This window comes from Mustela erminea, chromosome 12 (assembly GCF_009829155.1).
Source record: "Mustela erminea isolate mMusErm1 chromosome 12, mMusErm1.Pri, whole genome shotgun sequence".
Lineage (NCBI taxonomy): Eukaryota > Metazoa > Chordata > Mammalia > Carnivora > Mustelidae > Mustela > Mustela erminea.
The window spans coordinates 10,175,786-10,199,440 of record NC_045625.1 but is presented as its reverse complement, the minus strand read 5'-3'; the positions used below and the strand labels follow the sequence as shown (position 1 = coordinate 10,199,440).

The 23,655-nt window shown below is 39.4% G+C and overlaps 1 protein-coding gene across 3 annotated transcripts in view; it reads right to left on the bottom strand.

Moving 5' to 3' along the window:
• NR6A1 (nuclear receptor subfamily 6 group A member 1) overlaps nt 1-23,655 on the bottom strand; it is a 228,704-nt gene that overhangs the window by 105,382 nt on the left and 99,667 nt on the right. Inside the window, exon 1 of one of the 3 annotated variants that reach the window (XM_032306653.1) lies at nt 16,611-19,450. The exons of the other annotated variants lie outside the window; for them this stretch is intronic. Coding sequence (XP_032162544.1) covers nt 16,611-16,680 — 70 coding nt within the window. The 5' untranslated portion in view covers nt 16,681-19,450. Of the gene's footprint in view, nt 1-16,610; nt 19,451-23,655 lie in introns of those variants that run through there. 3 annotated transcript variants of the gene reach the window in all.

Sequence of the window (23,655 nt, the reverse complement as noted above, 5' to 3'; positions counted from 1 at the left end):
GAGCTTTCTCCCTGTAGTTGAAGACTCCCATTTTGTCATGGAGTAAATGTATATGACCAAATTTCCAAAGACGGAAACAAAACCCAATGTCTTATCAGGAAGCTCTCTAAATTGACAATTTTGGGGTAGAGTTGAAAGTGAAAAGAGATGATACCCAACTTCTATTAAAAACCAGTTTCCAGTATAGCCATATAAGGAGTTTAGAAGTTGCCACCCTGTCCTAACAACAAGAAAAAAGCTGAACAAAATGAAAAATCAACAACTCTTCTCAGATTTGATAGAGAAGTGAGATCACATGGCAAACAACTGTCCCCCAAATTGGAGAGACAGATACAGATACAGATAACAGAGAATCACAACTTACCAAAGCAGAAATTCATGAGCATAAAACTTCACGGGAACCAGTGAAGTAAGAAAACCTCAACTATAATTGAGGAATTGTCTGCTGGAGACTAAGTATGGACAGCTCTGAGAGTTAAAAACTCCACGGGGGCTCAGTAACAGAAGGGTTCCATACCTTTCATGAGTCTTACCTCCAAGAGCTCTACTAGGACATCACAGTAGATGTCAGAGAAAAATTCCCATTGCTTCTAGTAGAGAGAGGAGAAGAGGAACCATTTTTAAATGTATCTGAGCATTCAGAATAAATTATTTCACCAGAGCCTAACCTGCTGAAGTTTCATCAGAGCCTAATCTACCTGATAAATGGAAATATATAACAACTCCAGACCAACAATTCTTTCTCACCTAAGAGGTTTAAAAAAAAAAAAAGTGAGAAGCACTGGTATTCAAATTCCAGTCCATGGGAAGAAGCTCGCCAAGACTCAAACCTAATCAAAGGACTACAGAATGCTTTCCCTTGGGGCGCCTGTGTGGCTCAGTGGGTTAAAGCCTCTGCCTTCAGCTCAGGTCATGATCCCAAGGTCCTGGGATCCAGCCCCGCATTGGGCTCTCTGCTCAGCAGGGAGCCTGCTTCCCTTCCTCTCTCTCTACTTGTGTCTACTAGTACTGTCTGTCCAATGGATAAATAAAATCTTAAAAAAAAAAAAAGAATGCTTTCCCTTCTCCTAAATCTTACCACTACGTTATTAAAGTTTTACCATAATTCTTTTTCCCAATACATCGTATCTGATTTTCAACAACAAAAAATCACAAGGCAAACTAACAGGCGAAAACAGTTTGATAAAGCAGAACCAGGGTGCATCTGGATGGTTCAGTTGGTTAAACATTTGCCTTCAGCTAAGGTTAGGATCCCAGGGTCCTGGGATTGAGCCCTGTGTTGGAAATTTCTGCTCAGCAGGGAGCCTGCTCCTCTCTCTTTCCTCTGTTCCTTCACCTGCTCCTGCTTTCTCTCTCTCTCTCAAATAAATAAATAAATAAAATCTTTAAAAAGGGAGGGGGGCAGAATGAGTATCAGAATCAGATATTGCATGAATGTTGGAATTACCAGACCAGGAGCTTTAAAAAAACTATGATTAATATGCTAAGGACTTTATTTTTTTATTTTTTTAAAGATTTTATTTATTTATTTGACAGAGAGAAATCACAAGTAGATGGAGAGGCAGGCAGAGAGAGAGAGAGGGAAGCAGGCTCCCTGCCGAGGAGAGAGCCCGATGCGGGACTGGATCCCAGGACCCTGAGATCATGACCTGAGCCGAAGGCAGCGGCTTAACCCACTGAGCCACCCAGGCGCCCCATGCTAAGGACTTTAATGGAAAATGTAGACAACATGAAAGGCAGGTGGATAATGTAAGCAGAGAGATGGAAATTCTACTAAAGAATAAAAATTAAATGCTAGAGATAAAAAATACTGTAATGGAAATGAAGATGGCTTTGATGGGCTCATAGACTGAGAATGGCTACAGAAAGATCTCTGAGATTGAAGATATATAGTAGAAACTTCCAAAGCTGAAAAACAAAGAGAAAAAAGACTGAAGCAAACAAACAAAAAGAAGAAAATATTCAAGAACTGTGGGACAACAAAAAAAAGGTTTAAATGTATAGGAAATACTAGAAGGAAAAGAGAGAAACAGAATACTTAAAGCAGTAATTAATTTCCAGAAATTTCCACAAATTAATGTCAGATACCAAACTATAGATCCAAGAAGCTCAGAGAACACCAAGCAGGATAAAAAAAAAAAAAAAAAAAAAAAAAAAAAAAACCCTAGGCATATCATATTCAAACTTAAGAAAATTAAAGGTAAAGATAAAATCGGATGCCTGGGTGGCTCAGTCAGTTAAGTGTCTGCCTTCAGCTTAGGTTGTGATCCAGGGGACCTGAGATCTAGCCTTGTGTCAGGCTCCCTGCTCAGCGGGGAGCCTGCTTTTTCCTCTCTCTATGCCTGATGCTCCCCCTGCTTGTGCTCTCTCTCTCTCTAATATATAAAATTAAAAAAAAAAAAAAAAAAGAAAAATTCTTCAGAGACAATGAAAACAATACAGGTCAGAAACTCAGATCTATGTAATGAAAGGAAGAACACTGAACTCAAAACCCTGAGATCAAGACCTGAGCTGAGATCAAGATTCAGATATCTAACTGACGAGCCACCCAGGCACCCCTATTTTTCTTATTCTTAAATGTTCTAAAGATACCAGTTTGATCAAAGCAGTAATAGCAATAATGTATTCTATTCTGTTCATTTATGTATTACTGTAATGAATTACAACAATGATATAAGGGATGAGAGTGAGGAATTAGGAATATTTTGTTATAAGGTATGTGCACTACCTGTGAAACAGTATAGTGTTACTTGAAACTTGGATTTGTGTTACAGTGTGATTTAGTGTTATTTGACTTGGGTTAGTTGCAAATGTATATTGCAAACTCTAGGGCAACCCCCCTCAAAAAGAAAAGCAAAAAAGAAATATAACTGCTATGCTAAGAAAGGAGAGAAAACAGAATCAAATGAAATGTTCAATTAAAACTAAAAAGGTAGAAAATGTGTGGAAGAAAAAAACAGGAACAAAGAGCAAGGAAAACAGACAGAAAACAGTAACAAATAGGTAGATATTAATCCAACTATCTTAATTACCACCTTAAACATCAACGTCTAAATATACTAATTAATAGGGTGCCTGCTGGCTCAGTAAGGTAAGCATCCAACTCTTAATTTCAGCTCAGGTCATGATCTCAGGGTTGTGAGGCCAAGCCCTACACATCAGGCTCCATCCACACTGGTCGTGGAGCCTGCTTAAAAAAAAAAAAAAAAAAAAAATACACTAATTAAAAGACAAAAATTGTCAGAGTGGATCCAGAAACAAGATCCAACAATATGCAGGCCAGAAGAACCCATATACAGATTAAAAGAAAAGGGATGAACAAAGATACAGCACAGGAACACCAATCAGAAGAAAACAGGAGTAGCTATATTAATTCTAGACAAAGCAGATTTCAGAGCAAGGAGCATTATCTGGGATGAAGAGAAATATTATATAATGATAAAGGGGTCAATACTCTAAGATGACATAACAATTCTTATTAGATATGCACCTAACAATAGTGTCGAAATACGTAAGGCAAAAACTGAAAAAACTGCAATGAGAAATAGGTTAAGCCACTACTATAGTGATTTTAACATCTCTCTATCAGAAATGAACATATCCAGGGACACCTGGGTGGTTCAGCTGGTTGAGCATCTGCCTCTGGCTTGGGTCACGATCTCAGGGTTCTGAGATCGAGCCCTGCATCGGGCTCCTTGCTCAGTGGAAAGTCTGCTTCTCCCTCTATCTGCTCATTTTCTCTCTCTCTCTGTCTCTATCAAATAAATAAATAAAATCCTGGGGAAAAAAAAAGGAAATGGACATATCAAAAAGTATAAAATCAGTAAGGACAGTTGATTTCAACTGCACTATAAATCAACTGGGTATGACTGACATCTATAGACTACTTCATTCAACAACAGCAGATTATACTCTTCCCAAGCTTATATGGAACATTCACCAAGAGAGACCACATTCTGGGCCACAAAACAAACCTCAACAAATTTAAAAGAACAGAAATCATCATTCAATATCTGTTCTCAGATCACAATGGAATTAAAACAGAAATCAGTTAGCTAGCTGGGAGATGCCCTTAAACTTGGGAGATAAAACAACACAATTCTAAATAATACATGAGTCAAAGAAAATTCAAGAAAAATTTTAAAATATTCAGAAACTACAACTTATCAAAATTTGTATACTGCATTAAAAACAATGCTATAGGGAAATTTACAGCACTGAATTGATATATTAAAAAAAAAAAGAAAGAGGGCGCCTGGGTGGCTCAGTGGGTTGAGCCGCTGCCTTCGGCTCGGGTCATGATCTCAGGGTCCTGGGATCGAGTCCCACTCTCTGCTCAACAGAGAGCCTGCTTCCCTCTCTCTCTCTCTGCCTGCCTCTCTGCCTACTTGTGATCTCTCTCTGTCAAATAAATAAATAAAATCTTTAAAAAAAAGAAAGAAAGAAAGAAAGAAAGAAAGAAAGATTTGGGGCTCCTGGGTGGCTCAGTGGGTTTAGCCTCTGCCTTCAGCTTGGGTCATGATCTCATGGTCCTAGGATCGAGCCTCCCATCAGGCTCTCAGCTCGGCTCCTTGCCTGCCTCTCTGCCTACTTGTGAGCTCTCTTTCTGTGCCAAATAAATAAAATCTTAAAAAAGAAAAGAAAAGAAGAGAAAGAAAAAGAAAGATTTAATAGAAAGTATCTAAGCTTCCAAGTTAGGAAACTAGAAAAAGGAAAGCAAATTAAATCCAAAACAAGCAAGAAGAGAGATACTAAAAATCAGAAAAACAATCAATGAAATAGAAAACAAGGAATGAATAGAGAAAATAAACAAAACCAAAAGTAAGTTCTTTGGGAAGATAAAATCAATAAACCTCCATCTAGGCCAATTAAGAAAAAAAGAGAGAAGACTCAAATTACTAAAAGCAGAAATGAAAGAGGGTAAAATACCAATACAGATCTCATGGACATTAGAAAGATAATAAAGAAATACTATGAACAATTTATGCCCACAAATTTGATAGCCTAGATGAAATAGACCACTTCCCTTGAAGACATAATCTGCCAAAACTAACACAAGAAGCAACAGATAATCTGAATAGGTCTTTATCTATTATAGAAATTGAATCAGTATTTAATAACCTCCTGTTCCAGGGACGCCTGGGTGGCTCAGTTGGTTGGGCAGCTGCCTTTGGCTCAGGTCATGATCCCAGCGTCCTGGGATCAAGTCCCACATCAGGCTCCTTGCTCGGCAGGAGCTCTGTCTCTGCCTGCCACTCTGTCTGCCTGTGCTCGCTCTTTCTCTCTCTCTCTGACAAATAAATAAAATCTTTAAAAATAAATAAATAAATAAATAACCTCCCGCTCTAAAAAAGCACCAAGCCCTTATGGGTTCAATTAAGGAAGAACTTATTCTCTATAATCTTTTCCAGAATATACAAAATTTAGAAGCAGAGAGAATAGTTCTTAACTCATTACATGAGGTCAGTATTATGCCAATAACAAAAACAGACCAAGACCTTATAAGAAAATTCCAAACCAATACTTCTCATTAATACAGATGCAAAACTCCTTAACAAAGTATTAGTAACTGGAATCCAACAATGTAAAGAATTATACATCACAACCAAGTGGGGTTTATTCCAGGCATATAAGGCTGGTTTAACGTTTAAAAATCAATTAACATAATCTATCCTATCAACAGGCTAAAGAAGAAAAATCACCTGAATATATCAATCAATGCAGAAAAAGCAAGACAAAATCCAAAACCCATTCCTACTAAAGCTTCTCAACAAATGAGGAATGGTGGGGGAACTTCCTTAATTTGATAAAGAAAATCTACAGCTAACACCATACTTAAAGGTAAGAGAATCAAAGCTTTCCTGCTAGGATCAGGAAAAATGCAAGGTTCCTGCACTACCATTCAACATTGTACTGGAAGTCCCAGCTAATGTAATTAAGACTAGAAAAGGAAATAAAAGGTATACAGATTGGAAAAGAAAAAATAAAAGTCTTTGTTCACAGATGCATGACAGTCTATGTAGAAAATCTGAAAAAAACCCAAACATAAAACCCAAAACTCCTGGAACTAATAAGCAGGGATAGCAAGGTTTCGGGATTCAAGGTTAAGGGGGTGCCTGGGTGGCTCAGTTGGTTAAGCGGCTGCCTTTGGCTCAAGTAATGATCCCAGGGCCTGAGAACATGCTCCACATCAGGCTCCTTGCCCAGCAGGGAGCCTGCTTCTCCCCTGCCTACCGCTTCCCCTTGCTTGTGCTTGCACTTTCCTTCTCTCTCTCTCTCTCTGTCAAATAAATCTTAAGAAAAAAAAGGACACAAGGTTAATAAACAGGACAATTGCTTTTCTGTATACCAGGATTGAACAAGTAGTATTTGAAATTAAAAATATATTACCATTTATATTAGCATGCCCCCCAAATGAAATACTTAGGTATTAGATCTAACAAAATATGTACAAGATCTGTATGAAGAAAATTATAAAATTCTAATGAAAAATATCAAAGAAGTACTACATAAACAGGGATATATTCAATGTTCATGGATAAGAGAAGTCAATGTTGTAAAGACACCAGTTCTTCCCACCTTGATTCATAGATTCAACATAATCCCAACCAAAACCCCAGCAAGGGGTGCCAGGGTGGCTCAGTCAACTGAGTGTATGATTCTTGGTTTTGGCTCAGATCATGATCTCATGAGACTCTGCTTAGCAGGGAATGTGCTTGGGGATTCTCTCCCTCTGCCCCTCCTACTCTCTCTCTCTCTCTTAAATAGGTAAAGAAATCTTAAAAACAAAACAAAACAAAAACAACAGGGAACCCTGGGTGGCTCAATCAGTAAAGCATTTGCCTTTGGTTCAGGTCATGACCCTGGGGTTCTGGTACTGAACCCTGTATCCGGCTCCCTGCAGAGCAGAAAGTCTGCTTCTCCCTCACCCTCTGCTGCTCTCCTTGTTTATACTTGCTCTCTCTCTGTCTCTGTCTCTCTCTCTCTGTCAAATAAGTAAAATCTTAAAAAACAAAACAAAACAAACAAAAACACAGCAAGTTATTTCGTGGGTATTGAGAAACTGATTCTAAAGACCCAGGATAGCCAATACTACCAATACTGAAGGAGATGAACAAAGTCAGAGGACTAGCACTATCTGATTTCAGGAATTTCTGCAAAAATCCAGTAATGAAGACAGTGTGATGTTAGGAAAAGAACAATTAGATCAATGGAATAGAAGAGACAGCCCAGACATGGACCAACATAAATACAGTCAACTGATCTATGACAAAAGAGCAAACGCAATACAATGGAACAAAAAACAGTCTTTTCAACAAATGGTGCCAGAACAACTGAATATTCACATGAAAAATAAAAAATGAATCTACACAAAGCACCTTACACCTTTCACAAAAGTTAAGCCTAAATGAAGCATAGGCCTAAATGGCAAAAACAAAACTACGAAACTCCTAGAAGATAACACAGAAAAAACCCTAAATGACCTTTGTATGACAATGACCAAAGGCATGATTCATCAAAGAAATCACAGATAAGCTAGACTTCATTAAAAATAAAAACTTCCGGTCTGCTAGAGACAATTTAAGAGAATGAGAAGACCAGCCATGGAAGAGAAGGAAATACCTGCACAAAACACATCTGATGAAAGATTGTTAACTGAGATAATAAAGAAACTCTTAAAACTCAGCAATAAGGGGGGGCGCCTGGGTGGCTCAGTGGGTTAAGCCGCTGCCTTCGGCTCAGGTCATGATCTCGGGGTCCTGAGATCGAGTCCCGCATCGGGCTCTCTGCTTGGCAGGGAGCCTGCTTCTTCCTCTCTCTCTCTGCCTGCTTGTGATCTCTGTCTGTCAAATAAATAATAAAATAAAAAAATAAAATCTTTAAAAAAAAAAAAACAAAAAAAAACTCAGCAATAAGGGGCGCCTGGGTGGCTCAGTGGGTTAAAGCCTCTGCCTTTGGCTCCGGTCATGATTCCAGGGTTCTGGGATCAAGCCCCGCATCGGGCTCTCTGCTCGGCAGGGAGCCTGTTTCCCCCTCTCTCTCTGCCTGCCTCTCTGCCTGCTTGTGATCTCTGTCCGTAAAATAAATAAATAAAATCTCTTAAAAAAAAACAAAAGAAAACAAAAACCTCAGCAGTAAGAAAATGAACAACCTAATTTAAAAATAGGCAAAAGAGGGGCACCTGGGTGGCTCAGTGGGTTAAAGCCTCTGCCTTCAGCTTGGGTCATGGTCCCAGGGTCCTGGGATCGAGCCCCGCATCGGGCTCTCTGCTCAGCAGGGAGCCTGCTTCCTCCTCTCTCTGTGCCTGCTTCTCTGCCTACTTGTGATCTCTGTCAAATAAATAAAATCTTAAAAAAAAAACAGGCAAAAGACTTGAACAGATACCTCACCACAGAAGATACACAGATGGCAAGTAAGCAAAAGAAAAGAAGCTTAACACTGTATGTCATTACAGAATTGGGAATTAAAACAACAATGAACTATCACTATACACCTCTTATCCAAAACACTGGCAATACCAAATGCTGATGAGGATATGGAACAATAAATACTCTCCCACTCCTTATTGGTCAGAATGCAAACTGGTATAGTCACTTGTTTATAGCAGCAATGTCCATAAAAGCTAAACACACCACACACACACACAGAAAGAGAGAGAGAGAGAGAGAGAGAGAGAGAGATGGAATACTATGCAGCCATCAAAAAAACAAAAAAAACCAAAAAACTTGCCATTTTCAATAATGTGGATGCTGGGGGTATTATGATAAGTGAAATAAGTCAATCAGAGAAAGGCAATTATCATATGATGTCCCTGATAAGAGGAATCTGAAAGGCAGGGCAGGGGTTCGTGGGGGGAACGGAGTGATGATGGGACCAGGGAGGGAGACAAACCATAAGAGACTCTTAATCTCAGGAAACAAACTGAGCGATGCTGGAGGGGAGGGCAGTGGGAAGGCTAGGGTGGCAGGGTGACAGACACTGGGGAGGATATGTGCTATGGTGGGTGCTATGAATTGTATAAGACTGATGATTCACAGACCTGTACCCCTGAAACAAATAATACATTATATGTTCATTTTGTAAAAAAGACTATTTGAGAGAGAGAGGGAGAACAAGAGTGGGCGTGGGGGTGGGAGTAGAAGGGAAGGGAGAAGCAGACTCCCTGATAAGCAGGGCTGGATTCCAGGACTTTGGGATCATGACCTGAGCCAAAGGCAGACACTTAACTGACTGAGTCACCCAGGTGCCCCTGGTATAGACACTTTTGAACATTTTGGCAATTTCAAAAAAAAAATTAAACATATTTATACTGTAAGTCCAGCAATTATACTCCTTGGTACTAACCCAAATGAATGGAAAATTCACATTGACACAAAAACTTGCACATAGATGTTTACAGCAGCTTTATTCTTAATTGCCAAAACTTGGAATCAATCAAGATGTCTTTTAGTAGGTGAATGGATAAGCTGGTCTAGACAGACAATGGAATATTACTCATTGCTAAAAATAAATAAGCTATCAAGTCTTAAAAAGACAAGGAAAAAACTTAAAATGCCTATCAGTAAGTTAAAGAAGCCATCCAAAAAAGGTCACATACTTACTATAGGATTTCAACTGTATGACAGCTGGAGAAGGAAACACTATGGAGTCAGTAAAAATACGAGTACTTGCCAGTTGTTAGGAGGGAGTAAGGAAATGAACAGGAGAACACAGAGCATTTTTAAGGCAGTGAAACAATTTTGCACAACACTGCAAAGGTAACACACATCATTATACATTTGTCACAATCCACACAATGCACAATATCTAAGAGTGAACCCTAAAGTAAACTATGGATTTTGGGTGATAATGATATGTCAGTATAGGTTCATCAGTTCTAACAACTGCACCAGTGTGGTGCCTGACATGGACAGTGGGGGAGGTTATGCATGTTGAGGACAGGGGGTATATGAGAACTCTCCGTACTTTACAGTCAATTTTGAAATGAACCTAAAGCTGCCTTTAAAAAAATAGAATGTATTAATTAAAATATGTATGAAATAAAAATACCATTTTCCCAAGTTTTCAAGTGTTAATAGGTATTGCCTTTAGAACGTAGAGAAAAATGAGAGGTTACAATTTTTATAAAGAAAAAACTATATATTCAGAAAGTTTAAGTTAAAAGAGGCTCCCTAAGAATTGCCTTATTAATCTCTGCCATCTTACTCAATGGGCACTTGTGATTTTAATGGGAATGGTGAACATGTAAACTTTTAGAAAGTGTGTTAATTTTGGTGACACATATATCCTGGACAAGATCTTTATATAAAAAGTTAACAGAGCTGCTTAGAGAGGCCTGGTAGAAGCTACTACAAATAGGAAATCGGACCAAAGTGGTCTCAATGGGCCTGTGTCCATCCATGTTATTATAATCAGTACCATCAGAAGATTCTGATGGCCTGAATTTTTTTAGAGCGGGGAGCAGCTAAGGGAGAGTGAGAGAGGGAATCTTAAGCAGGCTCCACGCCTAGCAGGGAGCCCAAGGCCGGGCTTGATCTCATGTTGGATCTCATGTCCATGAAATTATGACCTAAGCTGAAATCAAAAGTTGGGCATTTAACTGACCGAGCCACTCAAAGACGCCCCTTGATGGCCTGAATTTTAAATGATAAAGTCAACATAACCCAACTCTGAAAAAGTCTGTCCTAAGGGATATAATCACCACCAACACTCTCTGAACCCCATAATGCTCTTGAGAGTAAATGGAAGTGCTTCAGTGAAGACAGTAAACAGGTAATAAAAAGAGAGGCCTTTGGATGCTTGGGTGGCTCAGACAGTTAAGTGTCTGCCTTCAGCAGACGTCATGATCCCAGGACCCTGGGATTGAGTCCCACATCAGGCTCCCTGCTCAGTGGAGGGTCTGCTTCTCTTTCCTCCTCTGCCTGCTGCTCCCCCTGCTTGTGTTCTCTCTGTAAAATAAATAAAAATAATCTTTAAAAAAAAAAAAAAAGAGATAGAGTGCACGCTTTGGAGCCACACAAACAAAACAACCCATAAAAAATCTGAGCTACTGGTTCTGTCTTTTGAATCCTGAAAAACTTACTTAACTTCTCCATACTTCAGTCTCCTCATTTATATAAAAGAGAAAATGGGGGGTGCCTGGGTGGCTCAGTGGGTTAAGCATATGCCTTCAGCTCAGGTCACGATCCTTGGTCCTGGGATCAAGCCCCAAATCAGGTTCCTTGCTAAGCAGGAGTTCTCTTATCTCTCTGCCCTTCCCCTGGCTTGTGTGCACTCGCTCTCCCTCTCTCAAATAAATAAACAAATAAAATCTTAAAAAAAAAAAAGAGGAAATGGCAATAACAATTTAATAAGAATATTGTAAAAATTCAATGTAACAGTTTTGCAAAGCAGCTACCATAGGGTCTAGCTCATGGCAGTTCCTGTCTCTTTTTGTTTAATCTACATTGCCATCTTTACCCTTCATGTGATCCGTGGGAAGACAAAATGGAAGAGGATAATGTTATCTTCTGTATTTTTCAGAGTATTTGAGAATTTGAAAAAATAATGTGGGCCAAATAGCAGCAATTAACCTTATTAGAATCAGAATATCAGAATACAACCTTATTTAAAAATACTGAGAAAGTTCCTTTTTACTGGTCAATTTCAGATTCTTTATTTTCTTCATAGCATGCTTTTCTGTTTTACTTCCTTTTATTTTGCTAACTAATTTTCTGTTTCTCACTAGAATATAAATTCCATAAGAATCTTTTCTGGGGGCGCCTGGGTGACTCAGTTGGCTAAGTGCCTTCCTTCAGTCAGGCCATGATCCCAGGGTCCTGGGATAGAGCCAACCGCTTCAGGGCTCTCTGCTCAGTGGGAGTCTGCTTCTCCCTCTGCTGAACTCCTTCTGCTTGTGCCCTATCTCTGGCTTTCTCTCCCTCTTAATAAATAAATAAAATCTTTAAAAAAAAAAAATCTTTTGTTTCTTTATTTTTTTTTGAACATCAGATGGTTCCTATAAGGGAAATTCACCATATTATTTTTTTCAAGATTTTATTTATTTATTTAATAGAGACACAGCGAGAAAGGGAACACAAGTAGGAGGAGCAGGGATCCTGATGTGGGGCTCAATCCCATGACCGTGAGATCATGACCTGAGCCAAAGGCAGAGGCCTGACGACTGAGCCATCCAGGCGTCCCTCTTTTTGTTCTTGATCTCTTCTTAACCTAGATTTCACTCACTCACATATATATATATATATATATATATATATATATATATATTCACATATATATGCACCATAAACATATGGTATACCTATATACATGTTTATGGGTGTGTATCTGCCAAATGAAAAATAAAGAACACTGATGCATTCATTCCAGTATATTTCATTTACCTGCACTTTCAAAATAATATGAGAAAGAATCTTCATACGAGGAATATCTGTGAACCGAGTTCTACAAGCAGTTGTTCAGCTAAAAATCTATAAAAGGTCCAAGTTACTAACGTGCCAAGCTTTCCTCTGAGTATCTACTCATGAACAATATCTATCATAGGGCTATAGCTCCTGGTGCCCAGTGAAAGAATACTTGACTTGGAATCAATGCTTAGGCTAAAACCCACTGACCATCACCTATGAAGACTATTAAATTGGGGCACCTGGGTGGCTCAGTGGGTTAAGCCTCTGCTTTCGGCTCAGGTCATGATCTCAGGGTCCTGGGATCAAGCCCCGCATCGGGCTCTCTGCTTGGCAGGGAGCCTTCCTCCCCCTCCCTCTCTGCCTGCCTCTCTGCCTACCTGTGATCTTTCTCTCTGTCAAATAAATAAATAAAATCTTAAAAAAAAAAAAAGACTATTAAATTTGCCTCTAGCATAATGGATCTGGAGCTGAAAGAGACAAGGATTCAAATTCCCATTTTATCTTCTACATGCTGTGAGGTCTTAAGCAATTTCCCTTATCTGTTAAATGAAGGTAATGGTACTTATACTGTAGGGTTATTTTGAAAATTGGATAAGCTTTTGTATATAAAATATCTGTCACAGTGTCTGGTACATAATAAAACCCAGTAAAAGTTATTATTATTATTCATTCCTTTTTTCCCCCAACTAATATTAATGTCTACTTTGTTAACAGGACCTGAGTCTACACAGGGGCACAGACACAATTCAAGAGGAAGTGGCTACAGTCCCTGCCCATGAAGAGCTGAAAGTGTAATAGGAAAGATAAACCCATAAACAAAAAGTATAAAAGAATTACAAGGAGTATAGTCTGTATTATCTCATCCAGGCAGGCTGAAACGAATCTGTCCTTCTCTAGCAAACTTGATTTCTTAGGGCCTGATTGGTCTCTAGAATTGATAAGTATATCAAAACCCTTCCAATTTATAAAACAGAATAGCTTCTAAGATGGGTCAGAGCAACTCTGAAAAGAAGCCCTCGTAACACTGTAAGAGGAATGGTCAAGAATGACTGCCTTAACAGCCAGAAAGTAGAAGCAACTAGTGTTCACTGACAGATGAAGGGATAAATAAAATGTGGTATATATAGAATGGAATATTATTCAGCCCTTAAAAGGAATGAAATTCTGATGCATGCTACAACATGGATTAGCACAGTGGACGTTACGCCAAGTGAAGTAAGGCAGTCATAAAAAGACAAGCACTGTATGATTCTGTTTATATGAGATATTTTGAGTAGTCAAATTCATAGAGACAGAAAGTAGAAATGTGGTTGCCAGGAGCTAGGGGGATGGAAGAATAGGAGGTTAGTGTTATATACAGAGCTTCAATTGGAGAAAAAGATGAGAAAGTTCTGGTGACGGATGGTGGTGATGATTGCACAACAATGTGAATGTACTTAACTATAAAGTTAAAAAACTGTACAGTTAAAAGAACTGTACAGCTACAGAACTGTAAAGTTAAAAATGGTTAAAATGTAAGTGTTATGTATATTTTACCACAATTTAAAAAAGAATAATTGTCCTATGACTTATAGAAAGAGTGAGAACATGCATCCCTTGTTCTCTGACTTTGGTGATTCTTTTTTTTTTTTTTAAATAGTTTGCATTTTAAAGATTTTATTTATTTATTTGACAGAGAGAAATCACAAGCAGGCAGAGGCAGGCAGAGAGAGGAGGAAGCAGACTCCCTGCTGAGCAGCGAGCCCAATGAGGGACTCGATCCCAGGACCCTGAGATCATGACCTTAGCCGAAGGCAGTGGCTTAACCCACTGAGCCACCCAGGCGCCCCAACTTTGGTGATTCTTATATCTGGTAGCCTATCAAGCCAGCTTTTCCCAGATTAATACATGAGAAGAATTTCAGGGTCGTCCTCCAACATAGGACCCTGTAAATGTAGTCAACATCTAAGAAACCACAAGTGCACAAACATCCAAACCCAGAATTTATAGCAAAATAGACAGCTGTTATACAGTGACTACAGGTTTATTTATACAAGTGTAAGAAATGAAAAATAGGGATGCCTGGGTGGCTCAGTCGGTTAAGCGGCTGCCTTTGGCTCGGGTCATGATCCCAGTATCCTGGGATTGAGTCCCATATCGGGTCCTTGCTCTGCAGGAAGCCTGCTGCTTCCTCTGCCTCTGCCTGCCACTCTGCCTGCCTGTGCGTGTGTGCTCTCTCTCTCTTGTCAAATAAAAAAAATTAAAAAAAAAATCTTAAGAAATAAAAAATAAATCAAAGTATTATATGTCGAAAAGCCAGTTAAGGATTATATAAAATAATCCCTAAAGAGATAAGTCCCCAGAAAAAAAAATGAGTGGCCCATGTGGAGTGGATTTCACATATCAGTGTCAAGGCCGCATAACACACCTTTATAACCTGAAATTAAAAAAAAAAAAATCATGTTAATTTGCATTAAACAAAGCAATTTTTTTAAAAAAAGATTTTATTTATTTATTTGACAGAGAGAAATTACAAGTAGATGGAGAGGCAGGCAGAGAGAGAGAGAGAGGGAAGCAGGCTCCCTGCCGAGCAGAGAGCCCGATGCGGGACTCGATCCCAGGACCCTGAGATCATGACCTGAGTGGAAGGCAGCGGCTTAACCCACTGAGCCACCCAGGCGCCCAAACAAAGCAATTTTTATATACTAAACAAAAATGTCACAATTGACAGTACTATACAATGAACTGGTTTTCTAGTGGTCCAGAAAGATGGGAAATAAATCCCAAGAACCCTATTTCAGACAGACTGGAGAGGGTAGACTCTGGTTGTCTGGCATGATTAAAGGCTATGTCATAGCTTACTGGGGTCTATACTTGGGAAGCTTCCCCCAACAGTCTCCTATATGACTAAGGACTGGAATAAGAGTGACAGCTTCACAAAGGGGATAATAAGAGATAAAGCTTTTTCCTAGCATGTTAAAAGACTCCAGAAGCCAAAACTTAACTTCTCTGCTATCTATCCATCTAATTTTCATGAAGAGCAATTTATATCATCTAGTAAGTCAAATGTACCTTTATTTTTACCCTACCAAACCCTAAAATAAAGGCCAGGGTGTGGTGTGGACATAAGCCTTGGTTAGGATCACAACAATCCTCACTCCAAATAATCGGTTTAAGTTTGGGCCAAGTTCATCAACAATAAGAGGACAGGGTTCAGGCAAAGTCGGCTGCCTTCTTGCATTTTAGAAAGACTAGCATTTCTCCTGACCCTAGTACATAGGTGTAAGCAACCTCTGGGTGGGTAATGCCACCGAACAAAAGCAACACCTTCAAAGTCTCTCTCAGTGACTAGAGGCAGCCAGACACTCAAACTGCCAGTCCTGAATTACGGCCTCTGAATGGTGAGGGCTTCACATTTCACTGATCAGGGCACAGCCCAATCAGAAGACAAACCCCTACACTGCCAGGGACCAGCAAATCCGCTTTCTTCCAGAGTGCACATGACTGAATGTGCTTCTGTCCATCATCTGGGTCATATATAGTTCAATGCGAGCTGAGCAGACAGGGCTGCAAGGAAATCTGGCGCGGTTCAATACCTCGTCTAGCCTGGGTTCCAGTATCTAATTTTTTTTTTAACTGACAAACTCATTTCTCTACCGGGACAGGATGCTCTGCTGGCTGGAAGTTCCATTTCTACAGCAAGAATCCTATCTGGAAACACAGAAGTTGTCCTCTAGCCACAGCAGCTCGAACTTTTTTGATTGTTGTTGCTGCTTTCTCCCATCACCCCCACCCCCTTTTGACAAAGATCCAACTGTAAAAAGTCTTACGTAACAGTTCAGGACTACTTCGGTTCTTTTACTGGGTAAGCACTTTCAATTTTTTTTTTTTAAACTAAAAACCATTTTAACATTGAATCTGTTGAGAAGCTTAACTAAAATCTTATAAGTAATTTGTGTAGTGAAATACTGTCAGTGGATTTTTTTAATCTCATTTCTGCACGTGCTCCTTTGTTCTCAGAACAGAAGCTTTTTATACACACCCCATAACGCAGCTGGAGAGAGTTATGAAGTCAGTTATTATAAGGAACACAAAGGTTGTTTTGCATTCTTTGCCTTTAGATAATTAATTTTGTATTTGTTTTCTTAAAGCAGAGTGGTTAAAAAAGGGAGAGATTCACAAAAGAATAAACTGTTGGAGAAAAAAGTTTGAAGTTCTTACCACCTTTTCTATCTGTAGTTTTGTGTGGCCAAACACTTGTGCTGCCTGGGGCGGTGGGGGTAGTGGCAAGCATAGACAGAGAGGAACTAAGCCAGACATGGACAAAGGCATGAGCCAAAACCAGACAGTCCTGGCCGTTCGATAGGCCAGCAGTGGGTGAGACAGGTCAGCCAGCTGCAGGGGCGGGAGGGGCGGGGGGAAGGGGCATGGATGTGTGAGGTGCTCATGCGTGCGATCGTGACTAGATTCTGAAACTGCCAGCCATTTTCCCAGCTATGCTTTGTGCAGTCTAAAGGAATGCATCTCCTCGGAAGCAGTCTTGCCAGAGCCCAATGATAGCGAGGAGTGTGATAAATACCACAACATATGGAATCAGAAAATACCGGGATCTGGGGTGGGCAAGAGGGAATGCAGAGGGTGTGGAAATTTTTTAGTGATCTGGAATGTGTTGAGTGACAGGAAGTGCCCCAAGCTTCCCCCCCGCAACTCTTCTCAGTCGCGCCTGCTTTTGTCTAACTCTTGTAATCTACACACTACTGCTTACAAAGCTGTCTGAGTTTAAGACAAAAAGAAACATAAAAGGCTCTCCTTTCCACAGTACCTGCAATATGGAAGGAGTGTAAAAAGGCATGGCCCTTCTGGCCTATGGACATTTTTTCAGGTATACAAGGCAAAGATAAAATAATAATTTCCCAAGGATAAATGAGAATTGTGACTTGGGTCTGGTTTCCAAATCTGATTTAAAAAAATTCTGATTCTGCTATACTTATAAATGCTTAAGTTGGTTCTTAATTTGAATAAGGCTTGTTTGTTTGGTTAACATACTGCCTTTGAAGTTGTTTCTATTTTCTTTGTATTAATTTGGAGTTTGGGGGGAAATGCAAGTAAGTAGAATGCATAAAAAAAAAAGGATCTTTCCCTTCATTGGTTAAAAAGCATTTTCAAGGGTTGGTTTCTTGGAAAAAGCATCTCGCTCTTTCTCATTTTTGTATGTATGCTATAAAGAGAACTTTATGCCATAATAAATGCGAGGTAGAAAACTTTTGACAGAAAATAATACAGTGTTTCTAGGTGAAAAACAACTTAGCATTTTCCCAAACTTCCATATTATCAACAGAAACACTAAAACTCAGTAGAAAAGTAGCCAAATAACTGAATGCTTAACTCTACTTTGGGAGGATAAAATGGAAAATTAAGTATGAATAGAATGATACTTGGGAATGTTTCTACCTCCTACCATAAAGGATGTTAGTGGTCAGCCTAGGAGTTAATCTTTCCTAGTGTGGCTCTGAGCCTTCATGCCGAGCAGACATTATTCACATGACGATTCGAAAAGTCCATTCATATATCTCACTACCTGGATTTGAATAGAAACCAGACAGCAATTCTTTAGTTCCAGCCACCATTCGCCCCACTGGACAATAGCGATTTGTTAGCACAGAGTCACAGGCTGTGGGACACAAAGCTTGGAGCTGCAGAAAGATGGGGGATTCAGAGAACAGGAAATTACAGGCCCGATGCACTCCTGGCAGCTCTAAGAATACAAAAAAAAAAAAAAAAAAAAAGGCAACACAGCGATGCCATGTTTAAGAACTACTTCTAGCTTTTTAAATCACCTCCAATGTCATAAAAGCTCTATTGTTGGAGTACATAAAGTCACGAGTCCCATGTGCTCTCTTTTCTCCCTATAGGGAACTTCAGTCAATGCCCTGGCACAGTCAGAAAAATCAAAAGCATCCAGAGTTGATTAGTTGTAAGCTTTGATAGAAAGAATATTTTACAAATAAAATGCCAGAGGAAAAAATATGCTTAGTAACACAAGTAACACATAATAAAATCAGTATCTTTTACAAATTATTTCATAAGACCAACCAAAATAAAAACCAAATGTACTAAGACTATAGGGAAACAAATTTTTCTTCAAAATATCATATAAAATCTATTATTTAATTCAACCAGAAGTTTCTTCAGATGATACGTATCAATTTAAAAACGAATCCTATACAGTACATTTCTGAGTTGAGTTGTATTTTCCAAAACAAAGAGCTAAAAACAAAGCCCTAAGGATTTATTTTGGCATATTAGAAAGGAAAACTACATTTTCTTTTGTTGGTTATCAAATTATTGTAGTTCTATGACTAAATTTAGAAACTGCCTCTACTTCCCTCTCTTTACACCTAAAAAATAAAATTAATGGACATTCTAAGTGAAGGGGAGATGTAATTCTCCAATCTCAGTCAATGAACACAGGCTCCCATCCAGGTCCTCATGTTGCAACCTGAGTACCAACAGGCCAGAATGGTGTCCATTTCAACAAGAGGAGACCCTACACAAGGAAGTTTTAAATGGTTTTGTTCTTCAGCCTTTCTTCTGTGATCCATTAGCAGATGTTAAACCTAAATGATATCATACCTAAAATATTCATCAAATGAGATCATGAATGATCAAAAAGTGCTTTGGAAACACAAACTGCTCTACTCTGACCCCATGGCCTGCTAAATTTAATGCTGCTGGAAAACAAATCAGCAACTTTTAAACTACCAATTACTGGATCTCTTCAAATTCTATCATTACCCACCAAACACGAGCATAAGTTATAACCTCAAGCTGTGCTGCTGTCCAATACAGTAGCCACCAGCTATATGGGCTATTTTTATTTGAATTTAAATTAATCAAAATTAAATAAAATATTCATTTCTTCAGTCATGCTAGCCGCATTTCAAACTCAATGGCCCCATGTAATTAGCAGCTATCATACTGGACAGCATAGATATAAGATATTTCTATCAGAAAGTACTACAGGGGGTGCCTGGATGATTCAGTCAGTTGAGCATCTGCGTCGGCTCAGGTCATGATCCCAGGTCCTGGGACTGAGTCCTACATCAGGCTCCCTGCTTAGTAGGGAGTCTGCTTCTGCCTCTGCCCCTCCCCTCCACTCATGCTCTCTCTCTCTCTCTCAAATAAATCATATCTTTAAAAAAAAAAAAGTACTACTAGACAGACTAGACTATGCTCAATCTAGAACACCTATCTTCAACTACACATCCAGCTGCATATGAAAAAAATTAATCTCTAAGTAAAAAATATAATGACAAGTATGACAAGGCAGCTAGCACCATGATACTTGAGACACACATCAAAAAGCATTTTGATACTAAAGGTTTCTTTTTTCCTTGCTCCATAATAAAAAGGTTATGAAGAAAATATTAAGGCAGTAGTGGCAGGCAGGTAAGAGTGGCCAGAGTAAGTAAAATGTTCCAGAATGGTACTTAGTATCAAAAAGTTCTTCCCAGGGGCACCTGAGTGGCTCAGTCAGGGTTAAGGATCCAACCCGTTTTTTATCAACTCAGGTCTTGATCTCAGGTTAGTGAGTTCAAGGCCCTCACAGGACATCATGGAACCTATTTAAAAATAAAAAATAAAATTAAGAAAAAATAATGTTCCTCTTAAACATATGAAGCAAATAATTCTATGGTCTCCTTCACATAACTGTCATGGATAATACAGAACAGCAAAGAACAAGGGGCTAGAAATCAGTCAGACCTGGGTTTGATTACTAATACCCACCCTACCATCTACTGAGTATCAGGCAAATTAATCCACCTCCCTGAGATTTAGTATCCTTATCTACAAAATGAAGAAAGAGCCAACCTGCACAAGGAATGGAAGGAATCACAATAAAATATTAATTAAAGCATCCAGAGTAAGGTGCCAGGCATGTAGTGGGAATTTTTTAAAGGGTAGTTATTATTTATTAATATATTTCCCCCCTACATCTTTATAATGTGACTCCTTGTAGACAGACAAATATTATTTGACACACAAAGCAAGCTGTCATAAACAGGTATCCTAAAATACTAACATGGCCATTCAGTAAACGAACTGGAAAAAAAATGGAATAAAATTTGTATGCTAGACAGCTTTCCCCAGCCAATATGTGACCACGCTGCTCTATGAAGCCTGGCTTTTTTACTAGAATAATCTCAAGTCATACTTAGCTCAAATAACCTGCAAGGTTCCTGTGTGTTCAGACTCTTAGTATTTATGGATGTGGGCTTAAGTTTTATATAGAAGGACAGTGTTCTATAGCTAAAAAGTAAACTCTACCAAGGGAGGCATACAGTGTTCGGTGAATATTTTTTAAAAATGGCTTCCGAATGGGGAACCTGATACCTGTTCAAGAAGATGGAAAAGATTATTATATATTTTTTTTAAGATTTTATTTGTCAGAGAGAGAAAGACCACAAGCAGTAGGAGTGGCAAACAGAGGGAGAAGCAGGCAAAGGAAGAGGGAGAAGTAGGCTCTCTGCCAAATAAAGAGCCTGATGCGGGACTCAATCCCATGACCCTGGGATCATGACCTGAGCCAAAGGCAGATGCTTAACTGACCAGGCCACCCAGGTGCCCCAGAAAAGGTTATTTTAGAAATGCAATTCTCCTTTGCTGAGATGACTGAACCACAGAGAAAAACTGCAGATAAAAATCTCTCATTCAAGTATTGGACTGAGGCTTTTTTCAAGGAAAATTTAAGTAACTCAGATTATAATAATAGTAATAATGAACTGGTAAAACATCCAATGCTTTATTGCCTTTAATTATTGTGAACTTGGTATTGGTCAAGACCAGTTGCAATGAGTGGTACCTCCCCAAGGCTTTAGTGGTTTTAAAAAAAAAAAAAAACTTCCAAGTGATTTCTTCATGACCACATCTTAATTTCCAAATCTACCATTAAATAAACTGGACATGATAAACATGGATATGAGGTGCTTAATTTTTTTTTAAGATTTTTATTTATTGATTTGACAGAGAGAGAGATAGCAAGAGAGAGAGGGAACACAAGCAGGGGGAGTGGGAGAAGGAGAAGCAGGCTTCCCGCTGAGCAAGGTGCCCAATGCAGGGCTCAATCCCAGGACCCATCCCATGACCTGAGCCGAAGGCAGTCGCTTAATGACTGAGCCACCCAGGCACCCAAAGTTCTTAAATTCTGATATCATTTTCAACCCATTCTACGTCTGCTAGGTGTAAGAACAATGGGTCTTAATGTCAAGTGAACATGGGCTGGAATCCTGGTTCTGCTAATTATTTACTATGTAAGGCTGATTTACAGCCCAGGCCATTCTCCGTTTAAATTTTAATTAAAACAAACCTGAAGATGAAGGCTGTCAACACTGCACAAAGAGTTTTAAGTCTTAGAAACATAAATATTAGGGGCACCTGTGTGTGCAGTCGGTTAAGCGTCTAACCCTTGGTTTCGGCTCAGTTCCTGATCTCAGGGTCTTGAGACTGAGGCCTGTATTGGCCCTGAGCTCCGTCCACAGTCTGCTTAAGACTCTCTCTCCCTCTATCTCCGTCACTCCCTGACTCTTCTCTATTCTCTAAAATAAATAAATAAATCGGGACACCTGGGTGACTCAGTGGGTTAAGCATCTGCCCTGGGCTCAGGTCATGATCCCAGAGTCCTGGGATCAGGTCCGCACTGGCTCCTTGCTCAGCAGGGAGTCTGCTTCTCCCTCTTCTCCCTTTGCCTGCTGCTCCCCCTGCTTGTGCTCTCTCTGACAACTAAATAAATAAAATCTTTAAAAATAAATAAATCTGGGGCGTCTGTGTGGCTCTGTGGGTTAGACCTCTCTGCCTTCAGCTCAGGTCATGATCTCAGGGTTCTGGAACTGAGTCCCGCATCGGGCTCTCTGCTCAGCGGGGAGCCTGCTTCCTCCTCTCTCTCTGCCTGCCTCTCTGCCTACTTGTGATTTCTCTGTGTGTCAAATAAATAAAAATATTTATAAATAAATAAATAAATAAATCTTCTAAAATAGAAACATAAATATTAAATAATTGGACTGAATAGAGGATAATTACCTGAAAAGTGAGGTAGAACCTCAGATTTTATTATAAAATGTAATTTAATACTTATAATGTTATTACATATATAAGAATAATTTCCTTAAATTAAGAAATAATATTTCTTTTTGGAATAAGATTTCCACTGATTCTTCTTGGTGATTAAAACAAAAATATTGAAGTCCTAAAGTACTGCCCCCACAGACTTCCTGGGTGACTCAGTAGTCAAGCGTCTGCCTTCAGCTTAGGTCCTGGGATTAAGCCCCATGTTGGGCTCCCTGCTTGGTAGGGAGCCTGCTTCTCCCTCTCCCACTCCCCCTGCTTGGGTTTCCTCCCTCGCTGTCTCTCTCTCTCTCTCTGTCAAATAAATAAATAAATAATCTTTAATAAAATATGTCCCCAATCAAGAAAACAGCCTTCTGCAGGTAAGGGAAAGAAAATTTATTACTTTTATTTTATTTATTTTTTGTTTTATTTATTTGACACATAGAGAGAGAGAGACAGCAAGAGAGGGAACACAAGCAGGGGGAGTGGGAGAGGGAGGAGCAGGCTTCTTCCCACTGAGCAGGCAGCTGGAACCATGACCTGAGCTGAAGGCAGACACTTAATAACTGAGCCACCCAGGTGCCCCGAAAATTCATTCCTTTTAAAAACAAAGCCACAGAAGGAATTCCTGGGTAAAATGTTTTCCTATTACATCTACAGATTTATTTTGAAGTTGAAAATAATCCAGTAGAACTAGAAATAGTAGGGGTTTCTTAATGCCAGATAACTGAAAATGTTGACATGCCACATAACCTTTCAGAGTACAGAAAGTAGGAGATTTAAAAAAAAAAAAGAAGAACGGGGCACCTGGGTGGCTCAGTGGGTTAAGCCTCTGCCTTCGGCTCAGGTCATGATCCCAGGGTCCTGGGATCGAGCCCCACATCGGGCTTTCTGCTCTGCAGGGAGCCTGCTTCCTCCTCTCTCTCTGCCTGCCTCTCTGTCTACTTGTGATCTCTGTCAGATAAATAAAGAAAAAATCTTAAAAAAAAAAAAAAGAAGAAGAAGAAGAAGAAGAAGGTGAAGAACTATAAGGGAGATAGTGTGGTGTAGTCAGACATCGAAAAGGTAGATTTGTCTCCAAGAAACAGGCTGGATTAGACAGAGGACATCAAGTTTCAGCTTGGCTGCTACCTAGCGATAACTAGTCATTTCTGAGTCCTTGTTA